The sequence below is a fragment of the Sinocyclocheilus grahami genome, unplaced genomic scaffold, assembly GCF_001515645.1.
Source record: "Sinocyclocheilus grahami isolate Dianchi unplaced genomic scaffold, SAMN03320097.WGS_v1.1 scaffold150.1, whole genome shotgun sequence".
Taxonomy (NCBI): Eukaryota; Metazoa; Chordata; class Actinopteri; order Cypriniformes; family Cyprinidae; genus Sinocyclocheilus; species Sinocyclocheilus grahami.
Window position 1 is genome coordinate 933174 of NW_015505329.1, and position 24061 is coordinate 957234.

The 24061-nt window shown below is 37.4% G+C and overlaps 1 protein-coding gene across 1 annotated transcript in view; it reads left to right on the plus strand.

Annotated features, from left to right (window-relative positions):
• Positions 1-24061, plus strand: part of LOC107592121 (eukaryotic translation initiation factor 3 subunit H-A) — a 76319-nt gene that overhangs the window by 7047 nt on the left and 45211 nt on the right. Inside the window, exon 2 of the mRNA XM_016281506.1 lies at positions 11565-11721. Within this exon, the coding sequence (XP_016136992.1) occupies positions 11565-11721 (157 nt within the window). The remainder of the gene's footprint in view (positions 1-11564; positions 11722-24061) is intronic.

Below are 24061 nucleotides of genomic sequence, written 5' to 3' on the forward strand. Positions count from 1 at the left end.
TGACTCTTAACTTTTATAAAGAATATCTCTTTGGATTTGAGACTTTAGTCTTTGCAACTTTACAGATCTTCTTTATGCACCAAGAGCTTGTAACACTCCAAAGAGAAAGGAAAATTTGAAATTGCATCATATGATCCCTTTAATGTTAAATAATAGCTATTTTGGCTTTGTTTTTGGCTTCATTCAGAAAAAGAAAACCCACTTTTCCTGATCCCATTAAGAAATTTTTAACTTTATTTTGCCTGACATAACTTAACAACAGTAGTTTAAAATGATTTTTTAAGATGACATTTTTTATTAGTGTGTATGTATATATATATAATATATATATATATATATATAATTTTCCCATTAATTAATGATATTGCGGTGGAAATTGTAGATTTAAAGATATTCAGGAATTTTCTATTTAGTTCATTATTAATTTGGAATATTTTTGTTTTATTTATTTTGTACATTTAAATAAACTAATATTACTTTAGATATATTCAAGAACTTTTGCATAACCATTAACTGTAATTGTTCAGTTATTTTTATTTTCTATTAATATTTTTTAATTAATTGATTTTTATTTAAAATAGCTTAATAATTTCAACGCAAATTGTGTAGTTATATAATTTAGAGATATTTGGGAACTTTAGCATAACTGGCAATTGTGTAGAATTGAGTTATTTTTATTATTTTGTCATGTTTTAATCTTTTTTTGACATTTTTTATAAACATTAATTAGTCATATTAATTAATAATCACAGGAAGGTGCACCATTCAGTTAATGTTCATGCTGAAAAAACATCATATTCTCTTGTAACATGTAAATGTCAACATAATTTGTGTCTAAAAGTCTGAAGTCTTATCATACAAAACATGAGCGTCTTGTCGCATTAATATAGAATTTAGACTTTTATCCTCATTTATGATTGATTACTTTTTAATAGGGGTGTGCGCCTATCCGATATTCAGTATCGGTATCGCTCCGATACTGGCATTTTCTGCTGGATCGGGGTATCGGTCAGATGAGACCGATCCAAATCCGATATAGTGCGTATACTATTGTGTTATTATTAAGCCCCACGAAAGCCACAAAAATATTATAAAGCACCATAAAGTTTTTGTGCACTATATTTCAAGTGTTCTGAAGCTTTTCCATAGTTTAATGTGAGGTACAGATGAATATTTCAGTCAAGTTCACGTAAACTCTTCTCTCCGCAGCGGCTGTCTGTCATCCTCCATTCAGCATTCAAACTGTGTGTCACGTTCGGTTATGACAGTCAAGATGATGAAACTCTCACCAAGATGATTAAATGTTCCTAATGTTATTCTTGATCTGTTAATAAAGATAAATGGTTTTGCAGAAAAGGAATTTATCTTGCTGGAGTTTCGTGCTGTTTCAAAATCGTGTACATTTCTACCGGATATCTGGTTAGATTACAAGACTGGAGTAGAGAGCACTATGAATTGTTCATCACGAGCACAGTAACTGAAATTTAAAACTGTTAAAAGAAAAGGCTCAATAAACTAACGCACATATTTAATACACTACGCATCAATAGCTCTTCACTTTTGTGCTTTGAACTTCTCTATGCTACGTGCTGTGACTCCGTGTTGCTTCAAGCGCGTCATTCTGCGCACGGGATGCGCATAAGCACTTTGAGCCGCTCTGTATTTGTAGCCTTTAGTATAATAATACTTTTGCACAATGAAAGATTATTAATAGCCTTTCTTGTTCGTCTTATCTATCATATGTTGCTGCCTCATTACTCTACTATACATTTAAAATAAATGTATTTTAAATTTTACAGTAGTCAACGTTTGAAGTGGATCAAAAAAGTTAATCAAAGTTGTCCTATGACAAGAACGGGTATTTAGCATAACTGGCAATTGTGTAGAATTGAGTTATTTTTATTATTTTGTCATGTTTTAATCTTTTTTTGACATTTTTTATAAACATTAATTAGTCATATTAATTAATAATCACAGGAAGGTGCACCATTCAGTTAATGTTCATGCTGAAAAAACATCATATTCTCTTGTAACATGTAAATGTCAACATAATTTGTGTCTAAAAGTCTGAAGTCTTATCATACAAAACATGAGCGTCTTGTCGCATTAATATAGAATTTAGACTTTTATCCTCATTTATGATTGATTACTTTTTAATAGGGGTGTGCGCCTATCCGATATTCAGTATCGGTATCGCTCCGATACTGGCATTTTCTGCTGGATCGGGGTATCGGTCAGATGAGACCGATCCAAATCCGATATAGTGCGTATACTATTGTGTTATTATTAAGCCCCACGAAAGCCACAAAAATATTATAAAGCACCATAAAGTTTTTGTGCACTATATTTCAAGTGTTCTGAAGCTTTTCCATAGTTTAATGTGAGGTACAGATGAATATTTCAGTCAAGTTCACGTAAACTCTTCTCTCCGCAGCGGCTGTCTGATATCCTCCATTCAGCATTCAAACTGTGTCACGTTCGGTTATGACAGTCAAGATGATGAAACTCTCACCAAGATGATTAAATGTTCCTAATGTTATTCTTGATCTGTTAATAAAGATAAATGGTTTTGCAAAAAAGGAATTTATCTTGCTGGAGTTTCGTGCTGTTTCAAAATCGTGTACATTTCTACCGGATATCTGGTTAGATTACAAGACTGGAGTAGAGAGCACTATGAATTGTTCATCACGAGCACAGTAACTGAAATTTAAAACTGTTAAAAGAAAAGGCTCAATAAACTAACGCACATATTTAATACACTACGCATCAATAGCTCTTCACTTTTGTGCTTTGAACTTCTCTATGCTACGTGCTGTGACTCCGTGTTGCTTCAAGCGCGTCATTCTGCGCACGGGATGCGCATAAGCACTTTGAGCCGCTCTGTATTTGTAGCCTTTAGTATAATAATACTTTTGCACAATGAAAGATTATTAATAGCCTTTCTTTTTCGTCTTATCTATCATATGTTGCTGCCTCATTACTCTGCTATACATTTAAAAGAAATGTATTTTAAATTTTACAGTAGTCAATGTTTGAAGTGGATCAAAAAAGTTAATCAAAGTTGTCCTATGACAAGAACGGGTATTGTTTTGGTTTTAGGACAACGTTGATGAAAGGTTTTGATCCACTTCAAATGTTGACTACTATAGTATATATTTATATATAAATATATTACTTGTTTTTCGGCTCGGGACATTTTTTGTTTTTTTACAGATCGGGCTCGGGTCGGACTCGGGCTCATTTAGCTTCTCTCCTTTTATTGTGCCATATATGCGCAGAGCACACATAGGCCTACTGTATGAAATATTGTTATATTGATTTTATTATAAATATTATACATCGTCATACGCAATACGCAACGTACATACACACGCATTAGCATATAGGTGACAGTTGACCATGCACAGCATCAGGGAGAAGTTGGAGCGTGGGGAGTTACTAAAAGCTCCCAATGCTTCGGAAAAGCTGTATTTTGGAAGAGTTTTGATTTGATTACCACAGCAAACAGTGAGTCAATCGGTCATGTGCAGTACAGAATCTGCAAACATATCCTTGCACATGACAGCAAAAAACGCACGCAATAGCCTAAAGCGTGCCGCAATGCCCCAGCAAAAGTAATTACCTTGAATGTGTCGGGGGGAAATAATGAGATATTTGAATTATTTATTAATAAATTAGTGTTTTTTGAGTCCGTGTCGCAATGATGAATACGACGATCCTGATCCTGAGAAATGCATCTTTACGGATTGTATAAAATCCATAAAAAGAGTTTTTGTTTTTGATTTGAATTATTTCATTTTAAAGTAGTAATTTAAAGCTTTCTATAGATATATTTAGCAAGTTTTTGAGGCAAGTTTTCGCTGAGTTTTGGTTCATCCTTGTGAAGCGCTCCTGGCCGAAATTGCAGAAAGCACATCCTGTATGTATCCTTTATTTTATGAAAGGACAACACTTTGTTGATATTGTGAGTGCACACAAATAAAAGTAGATCCTTTACAGTTCCGAGTGATGTATTACCTTTATGAGCAATAATTACGGCATATTTTAAGTTGTTTCCAATGCAAGTGATTGTGCCGGCGCCTCCGTGTCCTGTAAAGTGCACTTTAGCTCTCCGCACAAACGCTCTCCACTGTTTTGGTAGAAGGGGGAAAAAAAGTCGGGCTCGGGTCGGACTCGGTCCAAGAATTCTGATGAGCTGTCGGACCCGGGCCGGGCCAGGGCCAGGGCCGGGCTAGGGCCTATATTTGAGGCCCGTGCAGGGCTCTAGTTCACTGTCTGTTTTGTACAGGGAAAAGAACATATATAGTCCCAAACCCTTCACTGGTAACTGTGCTGAGCTGTGACATGAACGATAGCTGACAGGAGAAAAGTTAGGGATAAATCAATGTCAAAATTCTGGTTAATACGATAAGCTGAATTTGAAAATGATAAATGGCAGCTTAAAAATGCATACTATAGTAGTCAACGTTTGAAGTGGATCAAAAAAGTTAATCAAAGTTGTCCTATGACAAGAACGGGTATTGTTTTGGTTTTAGGACAACGTTGATGAAAGGTTTTGATCCACTTCAAATGTTGACTACTATAGTGTATATTTATATATAAATATATTACTTGTTTTTCATGAATGTATTTTACAACCATACAAAGAGTAATGTGTAGGCCTACCAGATTTAGCTCTACACTTATTCACTTTTATTTGTTACCCACTAAATAATGTATTATTATTATTTTTTTTCACTAAAAGTTTAGGATTTTATCAAATTATTGTGCACTCATGATTTTTCTAGAGTAACTTTTGCTACTGAATTATCCATTAACCTAGTTTATAATAGTATTTTTGTCATAGATTTTGATTATATTGTTTTGTTTGTTATTTTTTCTTTATAATGAAGCTGTCTATATTGTGTGTAACATACAAAAGAGTGATGATCGACCTACACATTGAGGTATAGAAATTATATACTTATTTAAAAAACTGCACTGGTATCGGATCAATATCGGTATCGGCAGATACTCAGAATTTTTGGTATCGGATCGATATCGGTTCTGAAAAAGTGGTATCAAGCCATCCCTACTTTTAAATATAATTTTGTTTGTTTTTAACTCAAACGTTTTAAAATATAAAGCTGTCTTTGTACTGCTGCCAAACTTAATTTAATGGAAAATAATGAAAAATCTTTTGATTTGTGTCCAAGTTGCATAAAAAAAGAAAATTAGATGGATGCATTTAATTGAATTTATATTTAATATGAAGTAAATTAAATGATTTCACACACACGTATTTTTTATTTTATTTTTCATTCATGTCTTATCTTGACCCTGAACTGAATGAAAAAACACTGCATTGGAGACAAACACCACTAAAACAATTAACATCAGTGAGGAGTGGAGCATTCTAAAACAGCATGTTTAGTCGTTTAATCAACCATTAATTGCTTTGAATCAAATGAGCGATGATTCAAACCCTAAGTTTTTGTAAGGAAATTGGATGCTGCTGTTTCCTGTTCTTTTATGCGTTTCAACTGCTCAGGCAATTAATGATATTCATATTCCCTCGCATCTCTCTGCCGTATTGAGAATTTCACCGTGCTTCTGTTTTGCGCCACGCCGTCATCTTTGCCGCTGGCTTTGTGTTGTTTTGCCGCAGCGGGAGCCGACTGTATTGGCCAACCAAGCACAGCTCATTTCATTTGATGAAGCAGGTGTGTGACTTCCCTCTTGAATGATTTAGGGGAACGGGCTTTTTCACAATTCTTCCAGCACGACGCCTCGACTCGAAATGATCAGATTGGCAGGACTCAGCTCAGAGAGTATTGACTTACAGCTTTTTTTCCCCGCTGACCTTAAAGCCTGTTACAAACCCTCAAAGAGGCAACAATAAGCTTTGGAAAACAACATATAGGCTGGAGCCTTTAGCTCATGTGGAAATGAGGTGCCATGGACACCCACCATATGTCTGACCACCATCTGTGTGGAGTTTGTAAAGCCAGACAAAGGTTGTAACTTTGTTTACAGGGAGTCCATCCATAATTAATTCAACACGCCACCGTGAAATGCTTCATATATCTTTATAGCTGGGATGTGGCGAGCGCTGTCGGGTCATTTGGTCTTGACATGTTACTTGCACCCAGAGAATTGTGTGTAAAATTGCCTCTAGCACACTGTTTTATGAATGTTGTGGTAAATGATGGCAGATTTGTTCCATGCAGCTTCAGGCTACAGGAGGGGAGCGATGGGAATCGTAAGGTGTTTAATGATTCCGAATTCACTTAATGATGTCGGTGCCTTTGCGATTCCTTTAATGACTCTTCATGCAAAAAAATAATTGATCTAAACTCCTCTTGCACCTTGTTACGCCGCTCTCTGGAATGCGCTTTTCTGATTGGTCAGTTGCAGTGTTTTGCTGTCATATTTTTTGAGTAAAGCTGCTCTCTATGTGGGTTTATTTTGTGGTTGTTGACTAAATTATCTTTAATTTATCTATTGTATAATATATACACACTATCATTCAACAGTTTGTAAGATTTTGATGTTTTGGAAGTCTGCATTTATTTTGATATTGTGAAATATTACAATTTAAAATAACCGTTTTCTATTTGAATATTCACAATTCTTCCAGCACGACGCCTCGACTCGAAATGATCAGATTGGCAGGACTCAGCTCAGAGAGTATTGACTTTACCGCTTTTTTTCCCCCTCTGACCTTAAAGCCTGTTACAAACCCTCAAAGAGGCAACAATAAGCTTTGGAAAACAACATATAGGCTGGAGCCTTTAGCTCATGTGGAAATGAGGTGCCATGGACACCCACCATATGTCTGACCACCATCTGTGTGGAGTTTGTAAAGCCAGACAAAGGTTGTAACTTTGTTTACAGGGAGTCCATCCATAATTAATTCAACACGCCACCGTGAAATGCTTCATATATCTTTATAGCTGGGATGTGGCGAGCGCTGTCGGGTCATTTGGTCTTGACATGTTACTTGCACCCAGAGAATTGTGTGTAAAATTGCCTCTAGCACACTGTTTTATGAATGTTGTGGTAAATGATGGCAGATTTGTTCCATGCAGCTTCAGGCTACAGGAGGGGAGCGATGGGAATCGTAAGGTGTTTAATGATTCCGAATTCACTTAATGATGTCGGTGCCTTTGCGATTCCTTTAATGACTCTTCATGCAAAAAAATAATTGATCTAAACTCCTCTTGCACCTTGTTACGCCGCTCTCTGGAATGCGCTTTTCTGATTGGTCAGTTGCAGTGTTTTGCTGTCATATTTTTTGAGTAAAGCTGCTCTCTATGTGGGTTTATTTTGTGGTTGTTGACTAAATTATCTTTAATTTATCTATTGTATAATATATACACACTATCATTCAACAGTTTGTAAGATTTTGATGTTTTTGAAGTCTGCATTTATTTTGATATTGTGAAATATTACAATTTAAAAGAACCGTTTTCTATTTGAATATCTGTTAAAAAAGTCATTTATTCCTGTGATCAAAGCTGTATTTTCAGCATCATTACTCCAGTCGTCTTGTGATCCTTCAGAAATCATTCTGCTATGCTGATTCGCTGCTCAAGAAATGTTTCTTATTATCGATGTTGAAAACAGTCATGATACTTCATATTTTTGTAAAAACTGCTACATTTTTTTTCAGGATTCTGTTTAAACTAACAGCATTTTTTTAAATATAATTTTTTTTTGTAACACTATAAATGATTTTACTGTCACTTTTGATTAATTTAGTGCTTTCTTGCACCGTTTAAAGTAATTACTTAATTGGCAAAGCCTTCACCTTAGTATAGATGACAATAAAAATGTGAACCTCATAATATATATGTTCAGGTCAGTATATTTATATATACTTATATACTTATATATTATGAGGTTCACATTTTTATTGTCATCTATACTAAGGTGAAGGCTTTGCCAATTAAGTAATTACTTTATATGACATTTACGCAGCAGGCATAACTTGCTGACTGACAGAATGATGTTAAGTGTGTCCTGATCCGCTTTAGAATGAACAAATCCTACTGTTGTAAAGGTTTTGGCTCATGAATATTTAATAAGCTACTTGACTGGACAATTTCTCAAGCTTATGAAGTGATTTCTGCATGGCCCAATTAATGTTCACAGTCACACACTAAAACGTTCTAGAATTTCATGTTAGATGATACATACAAGACATGTTTTTGTAGTCAAAAAGCACACAATGGAATGCAACAGAACAGAATTGTTTTTAATAGATTCTGCAAAATTTTTGCACATTTGCACAGTTATTTTCACTTTCAAATGCGAGGGCATGATTACAGTCAGTTAGGTGAGCCAATTTAAGCATGCGAGAACCATTAATGCAACCTAATGTCATAAAATCATGTGTTCCAGTATATGTATATTTATAAAAATGGTGCTCTATTGCAGTGATTTGAGGAAGGAATTTTGTTTGGCCCACTCTTATTTGCTGAAGTAACAGTTAATATGTGACCCTGGATCACAAAACCAGTCATAAGGGTCAATTTCTCGAAATTGAGATTTAAACATCTTTTGCAAGCTGAATAAATAAGCTTTCCATTGATGTATGGTTTGTTAGGATTGGACAATATTTGGTCGAGATCCAACTATTTGAAAATCTGGAATCTGAGGGTGCAAAAAAATCACAATATTGAGTAAATCGCCTTTAAAGTTGTCCAAATGAAGTTCTTAGCAATGCATATTACTAATCAAAAATTAAGTTTTAATGTATTTACAGTAGGAAATTTACAAAATATCTTCATGGAACATGATCTTTACTTACGGTATTATCCTAATGATTTTTGGCATAAAAGAAAAATCTATAATTTTGACCCATACAATGTATTTTTGGCTATTGCTACAAATATACCCCAGCGACTTAAGACTGCTTTTGTGCTCCAGGGTCACATATGTGACTTCCGCCTCGTCTGTGCAGCATCTGTACGCTCTAAATGCATCTCCTGCCTCGATACTCTGTATGAAATGACAGATATACTGATGCACTTCAGTTCCCCATCAGACATTGGCGATATGAAATGCTGTGTCCCTTCTGAGAAAAAATAAATGTATCCCATCAGGCCTTGGGCCGAGTGAACTGGCTCTCTCAATGGGATCGAAGATGAGTTCTTGCTTCTGTAGGACTTAGGAGAAGAAAAAACCCCAGTGGATTAGTATTCAGAGAGACTGTGCAGACGGCGTAATTAGACTGAGTGTATTTGTTCTTCCATTAACCCCAGGTCTTTCTCCATCTTTTTCTGCTCTGAGTGGTCGCAAAGTACCACGTTAAGATAGAGGAGCAGTCTTCCATTTAGCTCTCCAACTTGTATTTTAAAGCAACATGCCCCGCTCTTCACATTCATGGCTGTTTTGAGCACAGACAGATATTTTCCCTCTGGCAATCTTGAAATTGAAGCTTGCACATATTAATATTCTCCTTAGAGCCGTCTAAAGCACATGATCAAATATAAGCCTGGAATTAACATCCATCTCAGGTCATCCGATAACAAGTGGTCAGCTGAGATGGATTGCTGTTTACTGCATCTTAATTAAGCATAACATTTTGCAAAACGTCTGATTATTATTGTTCTCTAATGTATTTTTAATGTAGAAACAGGTCTGATTGGGGTCAGGAAATTCAGAGCTTTTGAAATGAATAGAAATGTGCTGAAAATGTACTTACCCTCAGGCAATCCCAGATGTAGATGAGTTTTTTTCCTCATTGGAACAGATTTGGAGAGATTTAGCATGACATAATTTGCTGGATCCTCTGCAGTGAATGGGTGCCGTCAGAATGAGAGACCAAACAGCTGATAAAAACATCTCAATAATCCACAAGTAATCCACACCACTCCAGTCCAAAATCTGCTTGTTTATATTAAAGAAATCCATCAAGACATTTTTAACTTCAAAACATTAGCCTACCTCTGACTTAATACTCAATCCATAATTTTGGTTTATCCAGTAAAATGGTCGTCTTGTCTGAATCAGGAAAGAAATCTACACAGATCAAGCACTGTTTACAAGCAAAAGCAGTCCAAAACAGCTCTAAACAAACATGTGGGTGGATTTTGATGCGAGAGATAACAGGAGATTGACACTTTCACTGGAGGAAGCATTATTACAGGTTATTAACTGGTATTTTGGCCAGAAATTACGGATTAAAGTTAAAATGCTGTAATAATGGATTTGTTTCTTAAAACAACACACAGCTTTTCACTTCACAAAACATTAGCCTATCTGATTACTTGTGGATTATTGGGATGTGTTTATCAGCTTTTTGGACTCTCATTCTGACGGCACCCATTCACTGCAGAGGATCAAATTTTGAGCAAATTTTCATTTTTGTGGAAAGCACTTTTGGGAAAGTGCATTTACACCAAACTTTTATAGTTTTATCGTTTATAGGTTTGTTCATATATCATTTACCTGATTTATATTCCATTTTATTCCTAAAAACATGGTGAAAATGTGTTTTTTCAGGATGTTGACAGTATTTTTTTGATTTATGCAGTGACAAAAAGATCCAAAATCTCCTCTGTAAAAACCTTTAACTCTAATGTCAACAAGATCCTGGCTTTATCCAATGTTCAGATTGCTGCAAATGCATATGCAATGCATATTTAATTAGATAATGCCTCTTGTATTTTTATAACATTTCAGAAAACTTAATTCAAAACAATTGTCTTACTATACTTCAATTAATCTGGGGAAATTAGGGTGATATCAGTTAGTTAAACTTTCACATGTTAAACTTTCACTTGCTTTAAAGGAACACTCCACTATTTTTTTGAAAATAGGCTCATTTTCCAACTCCTCTAGAGTTAAACAGTTGAGTTTTACAGTTTTTGAATCCATTCAGCCGATCTCTGGGTCTGGTGGTAGCACTTTTAGCTGCAGCTTAGCATAGATCATTGAATCTGATTAGACCGTTAGCATCTCGCTCAAAATTGACCAAAGAGTTTCAATATTTTTCCTATTTAAAACTTGACTCTTTTTTCCGTCAGTCTTAATACACGATGTAACTACAGAAGAGTTTTAAATAGGAAAAATATCGAAACTCTTTGGTCAATTTTGAGCGAGATGCTAATGGTCTAATTAGATTCAATGATCTATGCTAAGCTACAGCTAAAAGTGCTACCGCCAGACCCGGAGATCGGCTGTATGAATTCGAAAACGGTAAAACTCAACTGTTTAACTCTTGGGGAGTTGGAAAATTAGCCTATTTTCAAAAATAGGGGAGTGTTCCTTTAAGACTAGTATAGCATGAAAATCTGCCTTTTTTTATTACATGCCTAGTTAAATGCTAACCAGTGTGTGCGCATGCAATTGTGTACCTGGTTACACCTCGCAAATCTTCATGCAATAAACTCATATAAATCTTATTTCTACACGCTGTTGCTCCTGCAAAGGTGACACAAAGACACTTTAAACACCTTTAGGGGAAGAAATCGCATCATATATTATTCAATTTGCTTCGGCGGGCCCAAATTTGGTTTTGCAAGAAATGTTTCCTCGCAGATTCCTGATCAGGCTGTGTGTTTGTGTGTCTGCAGGTGGTGTTGAAGATCATTAAGCATTACCAGGAGGAGGGCCAGGGCAGTGAGGTGGTTCAGGGTGTTCTGCTTGGCCTGGTGGTTGAAGACCGTCTGGAGATCACAAACTGCTTCCCCTTCCCCCAACACACCGAAGATGATGTCGACTTCGATGAAGGTGAGGTGCACGGCAATCTCCAGAGCTCTCCATTCTCTGGACGGTTAATCATTGATGATTGCGCTCGGCGCTCTGGGAAGCAGCGAGAGAGGGATTATTTGGATTTCAGGGCGAGAGAACTGTGAAAAGGGGAATTGCTTTTCGCTTTTTTTTTTAAAAGTGTGATCACTATTCGATTTGATTAATAGAATTTGCGTTAAAATACCTGCTTTGTGTGGGGCGACTATTTTATGTCGCCACACATCCGAAACAAGCTGCGAGCGGTGTTCCTGAATTAATTAATTGCTGTTTTATACATCATTAAATCAAGACAGTGACTAAACGGTCAACTCTGATCCTCTTAGAAGCATGGAAAACAAAACTCTTCATATTTGGAAGAAATTACACAGAAAGCAGGCAGTGCAGCAATACTGGAACACTCCCATTGTAATCGATAAAGCTGTCACTGCAAATTTACAGTTTCAATGCAACCGTTTGATTCCCACCAACACTCCCATTGTAATAAATGAAGCAGTTTGAAACAGGTTTTTTAAAACTAGGGTGTAATATATTTATGCTATTTATATTTTAATAATAATAAATAATAACTAACAACAACAAATAATAATAACAATTATTATTATTAGTAGTAGTAGTATGAGGAGTAGCAGTAGTAGAAGTAGTAGTTTATTAAAATACAGTTATTGAAAATATAAAAGATATTAAATATAAAAATAAATGTTAATAATAGTTATTAAACGATTATTGCAAATATAAAATATATTTAGTAGTGGTTTATTAGTTTATTTAGTAGTAGTAGTTTTTAAAATGTTTCTTTAATGAAATTAGTTTTATTTTTTTTTTATTTTTTTTGAGTGGTCAGTAATCATTAGATTAGAGCTATCACAATTATTTTGAGATGTGCTGTCAGCTTAATACTAAATAAATTCTTTTTTTTAGAGGATGTTTTAGTGATTTTGCTTTGGCCGTGTGAGAAAATAAAATCCAATAATCCTATTGTCCTATTTTTAAGTATTGGCCAACATATCGGTTATCGGCTTTCAAAAATAAAGAATAATCGGTTATCGGTATCGGCCAAAATTTTCATATCAGTGCATCCCTAGTCTTAAATATTTTAATTGCGCATCTCTACCCCTGTGGTGATTTTCGTATCATACAGGGATATTCTGCAGTTATTTGTAGCTTGCTTTGCGGTTGTTGCTGTCTTCACTCTCCAGTTGTAGTATTGCATTGTTCTGTCCATGACAGGGAGTGTTTATTAGTTTTCTGCGCTGGCCTGGTCCAGTGGTGGTTGTAATTATCTCCTGGACCTTTATCAGCTTGGTGTCAGGCGTCTTAGAGAGGTCAGCCACTCAGCTCCCATCCTTGGCACTTTGACTGAGTGAATGACCTTGCCGTTAGATGCTGCTTGTTAGCGGCGTTGAACCGTTCGGCTGGGCAGAGCACTAACAAGCTGCAAGTCCAGATGTAGCAGCACCAGAGACCAAACCGGTGATGGTGTCCAAGGACGACTGCTCAGAGACTCTGCTTTATCTCTTCAGCCGGTGCAAGAAATATTGCTCCCTAATGCTGCCGTGGCTTGAATCAATACAGCAATGCCTGTTATGTGGATCCAGTGATACACTTGCTGTGATAAGAGCAGGCCTGAACTCAGGTACTGTACATCTGCTCATATATTTACCACAGGGATGTGCTCTGTTATTTCAAAGCAGCCAATAGATCAAGAGGCAGGTCTCTCGCTGTTCACTCTCAGCAGTGCATGAAAGTAGATTAGTAATTCAAGTAGTTGCCACCAGTCAAATTTCTCTGTTCTCCATACTAATTTTGTTATTGCATTAAATTATGCTAGTGAACCCACTCGTTTAACAATTAAATTGAAACTGTCACAAATATGGTGGAATTTAATAGACTAAATTAATTAAGCATTGCAATGATTAAGTATGTAAGGGAATGTTGCGATAAAGCACAATGAAATGTAAGCATAAATACATGTCATGTCCTATTTATTTATTCATACTTTCCCATATGCTTATATTTATTGATTTAATTTATGATATATTGATTTGTTTTTAATTTTAAGGGGCATTTCAGGTGTTTTTCACATCCTTTTTTGTTTTGTTTCACACCTTATTTATGCTTGCTTTTCATTGTACTTTAATGTTATTTCAGCATTCCATTTTCCACAATTTTATTCAACTTCAGTGATTGTGTGATTTAGTAGCAAATTGAAGAAAAGTTTGTTTTTCAAAGCAGTTTGTGACTTTTCTTACTTCATGCACAAAAAAAAGTGTAACTATCTGACAAAATCTGATTTGATATTTTATGATAGTGATTTTATCATTTCAAAATATAGAAAAACAAAAGTAGAAATGAATGACTAATAAACCAATAAGTAGTGATCGACCGATATTGATATTTTATAACCGATAATGATACCAATTATTTGCGTGTTTATGTGCCCGATAACCGATATGCAGAACCGATATTTATTTACTGTTATAAAGTAAATAAATGACTGAGTGAAGTAAGTCCATACTTCACTTTGGTTTTTCCTCCTTTCAGCCATCTTAAAAAAAAAAGTGTTGGAAAATTACCAGTCTTTCATGTTAAATTTAGTCTTCATATTAAAATAAAAAAAACATTTTATTTAAAGCATCAGCAGCAACACTAATATTAACAATAAGCAAAATAAATGTAGAAGGTCTAATGTTTTCAAACGGAGTAAATAAATGAAAGGAGTCATATCAACTTCATTTTAAACTACAGTTTTAGTAGGTTTATAAGCTAATAGGCTATAGAGTGAAGAATAAATCACTGGATAATGTTAATTCACTGAATAATATTCTCTGGAATATTGAAATATAGCAAACAAAACATTGTATTTTATTGCATTTCTCAACTGGCATGTTATATCAGAATTACTAATAATGTTTTTGTCATTCTAGATTATGAAATGCCAGCTGACAGCGCAGTTTATCTATGCATTTACAAAGAACTATACTCAAACTGCGATCGCTCGCGGAGATAATAAATTAGTTTCCATAGAAAATGTTATATAGTAAATGTTAATACAATTTAGGGGTGTTTTAAACAAGTGAATCTTGTTAAAAGTTACATGCAGTGGCCGTGCTGAAGCATTTCCTAAGCATCAACCCGGTGAGTGAACAGCAATATGAAAGCGGCTTCACAAGACTAATGATGAGCAAATATACAACAGAGAGAGAAGTAAATTTAGCGTTTTTATTTCCAACATGCGCTCATTCATGGCTGTAATATTTAATTAATGCAAAGTTACATCTTTATTGGGAGAGGACTTGACGGATTATTTTAGCCTATGTGACTCCGCGTTCATGAGACGATGAGCATAGACAACAGAGAGCGAATTAAATTCAGCACTTTTATTTCCAACATGCGCCCATTCGTGGCTGCATATTATTTAATTCACGCAAAGTTGCATCTTTATTGGGACAGGACTTGACGGATTATTTTAGCCTATGTGACTCCGCGTTCATGAGACGATGAGCATAGACAACAGAGAGCGAATTAAATTCAGCACTTTTATTTCCAACATGCGCCCATTCGTGGCTGCATATTATTTAATTCACGCAAAGTTGCATCTTTATTGGGACAGGACTTGACGGATTATTTTAGCCTATGTGACTCCGCGTTCATGAGACGATGAGCATAGACAACAGAGAGCGAATTAAATTCAGCACTTTTATTTCCAACATGCGCCCATTCGTGGCTGCATATTATTTAATTCACGCAAAGTTGCATCTTTATTGGGACAGGACTTGACGGATTATTTTACGTGACTCCATGAGTTTGTCTCTATTTCTTCGAGCCAAGCTGCATAAACTGCATATCAGGCATTTATGTAATGCATCTAATTTGTGCATTAATGGCTGTTATGTTAAATAAAGTTTACTAACTACAGTAAATCAAGTACCTGTGCACGCCGTTGTTGTCTCCTCTACCTCAGATGGCGTGGTGCAATGGCGATCCTGTGCGCAGTTCTCAAAACATCCACAAGATGGCGGCGTTTATCGGTGAATCCGATATTACAAAACCGATATCCGATTATTGTAAAATGCTTAAATATCGGGAAAAATATCGGTAAATTGATATATCGGTCGATCTCTACCAATAAGTGCTCCTCTGCTGTCGTCTACTGGTTATAATTGTGATCTGATGTATTTTTTTTTTATTTTGCATAAGTGTTTGTATACCACAAACTATGTTTTGGTCATCCCATTAAAAATAACATTCAAACTGGATAATTTTAGAGTGTTAAAGTGCTGGAAATAGCTGTGTGAAATGCTTGTAAGTCATTGAAAAGTGCTTGAATTTCTCTCTCAAAAGGTTGTACAAACCCTGAAATGAATAATGTAATGCATTCGACTATTTCTACCACAACACCATGGTTACAGTTAGCGTTACCGCTTCTGGTTTCCTGACGTATGTCAGCGCTGTTTATAACAGAATTGCAGAATTGCAATGATTCTCACTAGATCTCGCAGCAACCTTATCATTGTGCGGCGAATTCAAACGCTTCTCACTGGATCTCGCAGCACTCTTGCGTCTGTGCAGTATCAGTGTCGCGAAATCAACTTTGCCTCCCAAGTAAAGCTGTTCTGAGCTCGGACAAGTTTGTTTGCGTCGCGGTGCGAGCTGATAAACGGTCCATGCTGTGCAGCTGAAACATAGCGCGGTTTCGCTTTCGTTCCGTTTGCCGTTTGATGTTTCTCAAATGTAACAGAAATGGCAGCGCTTATGAGTTGGCGATCGCACACAGTCGCACCGGCAGAAAAAATGGTCTCATTTGGTCGCAGTCTGGAGCCCTGATACATTGCCCTTTAAACATTTGGAAATGCTTTAGGTTTCAGAAAGGGGTTTTGACTAGCCTATATCAGCATAAATTTTGCATTTTGTGGCATAAATGTATTAAAGTAACTTGCAATTATCATTAGTTTTGATTGCATAATGGCAATAAATGCGCACAGCAGTCAGACATTCTCTTTTTGCAGCTGATGCCTGATTACCGTATTAAACTCAGCCCAAGTTTCTTTTGTGATGATTGCTGGTTTAGAGCACCTTTATAGCCTTACTGATTGATTGCCAATTAAGGTTGGTACTAAGGGTGCGTCGATCAGGAGTTTTTGGGCCGATCATAGTTCGTCGATCACAGGAAGCAGTATCTGCCGATACGATCACTGATACCGATCTTTTTGAAGCCTTTTTATCATGTAGATTTATTTATTGTGATGCTCCAATCAGGATTTTTTTACAGACATTCATTCAGGGCCTGAATTTCATCTTTGAAAATGGGGGTAATTCCCCTCTTGGTGACTCTTGTGGGGGGATTTTTTTATTTGACACTCAGCACAAGCCTGATTTGGTGAGCTGTATGTGAGGCGGCCTGATGTGTGCGTGCTTTGAGCGTGCATGAGTGCACCGTCTCTAGGAGAGCGCACGAGTGCTGAATACTTTAAACACTGGCAAGTTTGAAAAAGAAATGCAGATTATAAACTTTAGTGACGATGTGACACTGCCTTGATTGTGCAAGTGACAATCCTGCAGCTCGCTTATAGTGCAGAAGCAATGTGGTGATTTGAAGCCATTTGTGCATTTTGAGATTGAAAGAGAGAGAGTATGCGGTGATTCACTCTCGCTGTTTGTGAAATTATGTCTCACAGAAAGTTTTCAAATTACTTTGTAAGGTGTATATAATAAAGAAATATGAATTGTACCTCACCTTCAGCTTTATAATTATTTTACCCGTGCCGGTCAGAGATTGAGACTGTGCCGCTGCATGTCATGCCAAACCTCTCACGGCAGGTGCATCATCGGTTTATGAGATCGGCCTTTATAGAGACCACAGATCAAACTTCCCAAAGTGATTATCGGCAGATAGTGGAAGCCAATCAGTCGGAGCTCGCCTAGTTGGTACATAACAGACCAATTAAAATCCACTTTAAAGACGGTTTATAAATGGCTCCAGTATTGTTTTGCGTTCAAAAGTTATATATTTTATCTAATGAATTGATTTTATGAATTGTGTTTGTCATTTATCAATGCAAAGTCATCCCAAAATCATACAGATTTGCTAATATTGTCCGGAACCCCACATTTCCTAGGGCACTTCTGAATGTAACTTAAACTAAGATAACCTTACAATGGTTTGTAGAAGTAGGAATGTGCATTACGAATAATCTCACTGACATTTAAATGGAAATTTTGTAACTGGCTAGTCGACTAGTCTAAAAGTAAGAAGCATTGTGTTTCCATCAAACAGGAAAAAACTTAACTCAACACTGACGGCAACAAAAACAGCTGATGGGCTGAATGAGAATGCAAGTTCAACTATCTGCCGTTTTGATGGCACTTTTGGATAAGCTTGTTTTTGTAGTTCCTTAAGTTATCGGTCATCTGCTGACTGCATGCAGCGATTTGAAAGCAGTTGTCTGTCATTTAGTGTGTGTACAGATATTGTAGAAAGATAAGTGTCATTGCATTTTATTGTTTTATTTTTAGTATAGGTACTTTTGACATCCCTATATGAAATAAAATTGTTGTCTGCGCGTGGTTATGTAGTTTGGCTCAACGTGAGCTGCCTGGTAAGTCCTGTCTCATGGACCACACTTGCGGCTCATCAGTCATTCCATTCTATCAAGCACACAGTGTTTTTTCTGTCTGTCTGCATGATGAGTAATGGGATGTGGATAAGTGGAGCTTAAATTGCAGCAGATTGCCCGTCTATAGGACGCTGAAGGAACGTTTCTTACGTCTGCTCCTGATATTAAGATAAGCTGGCATTCCAGACCAGAAGAATTGGCTGAGGGTTTTTTTGGGGGGAATGTTTAAGGCACTTTCCATGCTTTTCTGTAGGATCTATTAAACAGCCCTGGCCCCCTGGAATAACTCCCGCTGAATGGAACAGGGCGTGGCCATGGGGATGGTTTGCAGAAGGACAGTTGTCACGACAGATGCCTCCAATTCAGGTTGGGGGGCGCTGTGCGAGGACATACGACTTTCGGCCACTGGTCGAAGGCAGAAAAAGGCTTCCACATCAACTGCCTGGAAATGCTAGCAGTATGTCGAGCCTCTCAGTTCTTCCTGCCAGTCCTAAAAGGACACCATGTGCTAATCCGATCGGACAACATGTCTGTGGTGTCCTACATAAATCGCCAGGGAGGCCTCTCCTCGAAGCGTCTCTTCACTCTGGTAGAGCGCTTCTTGGAATGGGCTCAACTCAACCTGCGCTCCCTGAGAGCAGCGCATATACCAGGCAAATTGAACCAAGGAGTGGACATGCTATCAAGGAGCAATGTCCCCTCAGGGGAGTGGACGCTCCATCCGCAGACGGTTCAGAAGATCTGGGAGATCTTCGGCGAGGCCGAGGTGGACCTCTTCGCCTCAGAAGACAACCCTCACTGCCCAATTTATTTCTCAAAAACCAGGGACGCGTTGGTCCACGATTGGCCCAACCTCCTCCTTTATGCTTTTCCCCCGATCGCTCTGATCCCACAGGTAATCAGGCGAGTAAGGGAACAAAAACACAAGGTTCTCCTGGTGGGCCCCCCTTTGGATGAACCAGCTGTGGCTGTCAGAGCTAACTCAGCTGTTGATACCGGCCCCTTGGCCTGTTCCGCTGAGACAGGATCTCCTCTCTCAAGCGAACAGGACAATATGGGCCCTGCACCTCTGGCCGCTCGACGGGAGCCTTCGAGCCTCCCAGACCGAGTCTTAAACACTTATTTCGTAGGCTAGAGCCCCGTCTACAAGACGCCTCTACACCGTAAAGTGGTCTTTTTTTCACTGCTTGGTGTCTAAACCGTGGCAAAGACCCTCATACTTCCGATTTGACCGAGGTATTGTCATTTCACAGGTCATTACGCTCTCCACGCTTCCTCCCTCTGAAGAGGACAGAGAGCTATCTCTGCTCTGCTCCGTCGGAGCTCTGAGAATCTATATTGAGCATTCCGCCCCCTATAGGCAGTCGGAACAACTCTTTGTCAGCTTCGATATCTGCACCAAAGGGCTTCCGGTTACAAAGCAAAGACTCTCTAGATGGATAATTCAATTCAATTCAAGTTTATTTGTATAGCACTTTCCATGATACAAATCATTGCAAAGCAACTTTACAGCTAATTAAGTTTCTACAATATTTAGTGGTAGCTTATTAGTGGTGACATACATAATGTACAAAATCATACATTGTCATACATAATGTACAAAATCAATTAAAGATGTAATCAAACAGACGATGAACACTATTAACAGCAATTATTATATGATGCAATCAAACTTGTAGCAAAATGTGGTAGTTCTGTATGTTGTTTCAGGGTTGGCATCATCTGAGGTCCTCTGAGGGGTTGCATCATCTCTTCTCAGGTGTTCTGGATCCAGACTGAAGCTTGTGTAAATCCTAGATGTCAATCCCGCGGCAAAAACAGAGAAACAAATAGAGACATAATTAGCGTAGCTGCTGTTCTAACCAAGAAAAATGTAATTGTTTAACCCAAACTAAAGAATAATAATGTGCATTTGATCAGATATAACTGCAGTACAAGATTATGAGATGCATTATTTGAATGCTTGGCCAAAGAGATGTGTCTTTAATCTAGATTTAAACCTAGAGAGTGTGTCTGAACCCCGAACGTTATCAGGATAAGTAGACTCCATCTCGCTAGCATACTCTTCTTTGGGCCTTCAATACCCCATTCGAGTACGGGCCCACTCGACTAGAGGCATCGTCCATTGCGGATATTTGTGAGGCAGCCGGCTGGGCCTCGCAGTCCACATTCGCAAGGTTTTATAACCTGGAAGTCCCGGCCTTGCAGGCCAGAGTCCTTTCCGCTTAAAGTGACATGTGCTGCGTAAACAGATCTGGCAGAGAGCCCTTGGCCGTATCACGCTCAAGCTCTCTGGCATTAGTTCACCTGTTAGCTCTCAACACCCAGGGTGTCGAAGTTACAGGAGTACTCTGGAACGATTAACCAGGCCGGGTGTGACCTCAGGAAGCTCAGCCGTCTTAGACTTGGGTTGTTGTTAACTTCTCTATGGGCATTGGTTGCTTATGGAAGTTTGATACTTCTAGTCGTTCCACTACATTAGAATGGCATGATTGAACTGTGTTCCCATATGCATCTAGCAAGACACAGTACGAGTGTAATATCGAAAGGGAACGTGCTCTGTTACTAATGTAACCTCGGTTCCCTGAGATACGGGAACGAGTACTGCGTTGCTAGCCGTTCTATGTAGCTGCACGACTCAGTCGTCACTTCAGTAACCTGAGAATCCTGTGGCGAACGTCCGCTTATATAGCCAGATGCCCCGCCCATTCTGGCGGGCTTTGGTGGGCTTCATCACCATAGGCTCGTGCACTGCACACGAGGTTACGTTAGTAACAGAGTACATTTTTGGTTGATAGTTTTGTTTTTTGTGTTGCTGCACTGAAAAGTGAGAAATCCATTTTACCCAAGCGTTTGAGAACCAGACCTAACAAAAAGGCAAAGAAAGAACAAAGTGATAAATACTACTTACACCAAGTACAAATAATGTTAGATACTCTCTATACTTGTAGTTATTTGCACCTGAGGGTGCAGTTAGTCACTACAAGTAGTTATGGCAAGCGGGGAAAAAAAATTGTGCAGCTAATTTTGAACAAAAATATGAGTCAAATTGACCACTAACACAACAGAACTAACAAAATAAAAATACACAGGAATTTTTCACATATTTAATATTTTAAATATACACAATCTATAGTAGAGGTTTTCTGTTTTGACATTAATCTTTAGTGTTTTTCATTTTTGGCAAAATTGCATTAATAAACCAATGTGAGTCTATTTGACCCATTACACATAGTTCCAGTTTTTTTAAACACCAGGATGGTTAAACTCTATTTAGATGTCCCAAATTTTGATTACAGGCTTTCAAACCTTTGAATATGTAAGTCTAGAGTTTTAGGCCCTGTTTTGTAACCTGTTCGTGAGTGTTCGGCTGATGGTCTGGCAGACTGACGTGGAAACAGTCAGAGAGCAGATTGATTACAGTGGAGCTCATCCCAGCACCAGCGTGAGCGCTTGGAAGAATAGATGCGGTGCGCTTGATTATTGGTTGAATATCTGCACACATCGCTGGAAGCAGCAACCCTGAACTTGATTCAAGATTCCAGGGATCTTCTGACATCTGCTGATTCATTGAGCTCATGCGAAGTGAGGTGAGCGATGACAGAGGGGCGTCACGCCGCGGGAGCTGGGTGAAACATGGGACGCTACAGGCTGAAAGCTCCAGGTGTGCGGCAGTTATCGATTAAGCGGACCCTACAGGGACAGGCACTGCCAGCCGTGTGCGCTGCTCTAAGATTAGGCCCACAATGTGGCCCTTAGATAAGCTTATCTAGCCCACCGCACCCCTCCGCATTGAATCTCACAAACTTTCCATTTGGCCTGTGCTGTTCACATGTACGGCAGGTCAGGGCAGGTGTTTTCACCCATTTGTAATCAACTTGACCAAATAAAATCCGACATGATGTGTTTTGTCAGGTCAGCTGGACTCTTATGATGTTAAATTACTTGCTTGAAGTGCCTCCTGAGATTTCAAATAGGTTCTGAACTGGGGTGGGTGTCTGACTAAAATCTTAAATTATGAGTAGTTTTATACCAAGTTAATGGTATATGTAAGAAATAATTAACAATGGATTGTTAAATTATTGAAAATGTATGCATGCTCCGAGATGGTAATGCAGCCATAGCATTTTTAAGTGGCCTTAATGTTCAGTATTCAGTGTTCCTGAGTCAATTATTATTATTTTTTAACTTTTACTGCAGTTACCATATTTTAAGATGCATATATTTTTTTTTTAAGTCGTCTTAATGTTCTTTCTTGTAGCTTACTTAGATCTTACTTAGACTTTTTTTTAAAGTATTGTTTATCTACTATTATAATATTTATTAATATTTTGAAATTTCAGTTATTATTAGCTTTTATTTATCTTTTGCTTTGTTTTAGTTTTGGTCATTTTAGTTTTTTTTTTGTTTTTTTAGGTTTTTCATTTAATATTTGTTTTATTTTCTGTATTTAAATGAATTAAGATTATTTTTATTGTTTTAGTTTTACAACACTGGTTCCAATGTGTGAATTTTCAATGTGGCTTTCATAGTCCTCCATATTGAGTTACTGAATGTTAAGTCAAAAAAATTTTTTTTTTCCTCTGAAGACATTTTCTTAATAGTCTTTCTTGCACTTTCTTCCTTAGAAACAAGGCAAGGCAAGTTTATTTATATAGTACATTTCATACACAATGGTAATTCAAAGTGCTTTACATAAAAGGAAGTAAAATAATCATAACAAATTACAGCAATAAAACAGGGAACTTAAAAACTTTTAAAATTATTTAGAAATTGATTTAAAATGAATTTAAAATGGTTAAAAATAGAAAATGATTAAACATAAAATACAGTGCAATCAGTTCGGACTTAGCACAGTGCTCATTCATTAAATGCACAGCTAAATAGATGAGTTTTGAATCTGCATTTAAATGTGGCTAATGTTTTAGCACATCTGATCTCTTCTGGAAGTTGATTCCAACTGCCGGCGGCATAATAGCTAAAAGTGGACTCCCCTTGTTTTGTGTGAACCCTTGGTATTTCTAACTGACTGGTGGTCTGGTTTATATTCAGTGAGCATATCTGCAATGTATTTAGGTCCTATGCCATTTAGTGATTTATAAACAAGTAAAAGTACTTTAAAATCAATCCTAAATGTAACTGGAAGCCAGTGTAAAGACCTGAGGACTGGTGTGATATGCTCAGATTTTCTTGTTCTAGTCAGAATCCTGGCAGCAGTGTTCTGGATGAGCTGCAGCTGTCTAATGGTCTTCTTGGCAAGGCCGGCGAGGAGACCATTACAATAGTCCACCCTGCTGGTGATAAAGGCATGAACAAGTTTCTCCAAGTCTTGACTGGAGAACTGTCTTGACATGTTTTTTAGATGATCGTATGCTGATTTAGTTACTGCTTTGACATGACTACTGAAACTAAGGTCTGTCTCCAGAATCACACCAAGATTCCGGACTTGATTTTTAGTTGTTTGACCCCTAGAGTCAAGGTATGCATTCACCTTGAGAACTTCATCTTTGTTTCCAAATGCAATGACTTCAATTTTCTCCTTGTTTAACTGAAGAAAGTTCTGGCACATCCAACTGTTAATTTGATCAATGCATTGGCAGAGGGAGTCATTGAGGCTGTAGTCATTTGGAGATAAGGCTAGGTAATTCTGGGTGTCATCTGCATAGCTGTGATAGGCAATTTGGTTCTTTCTCATTATTTGACTT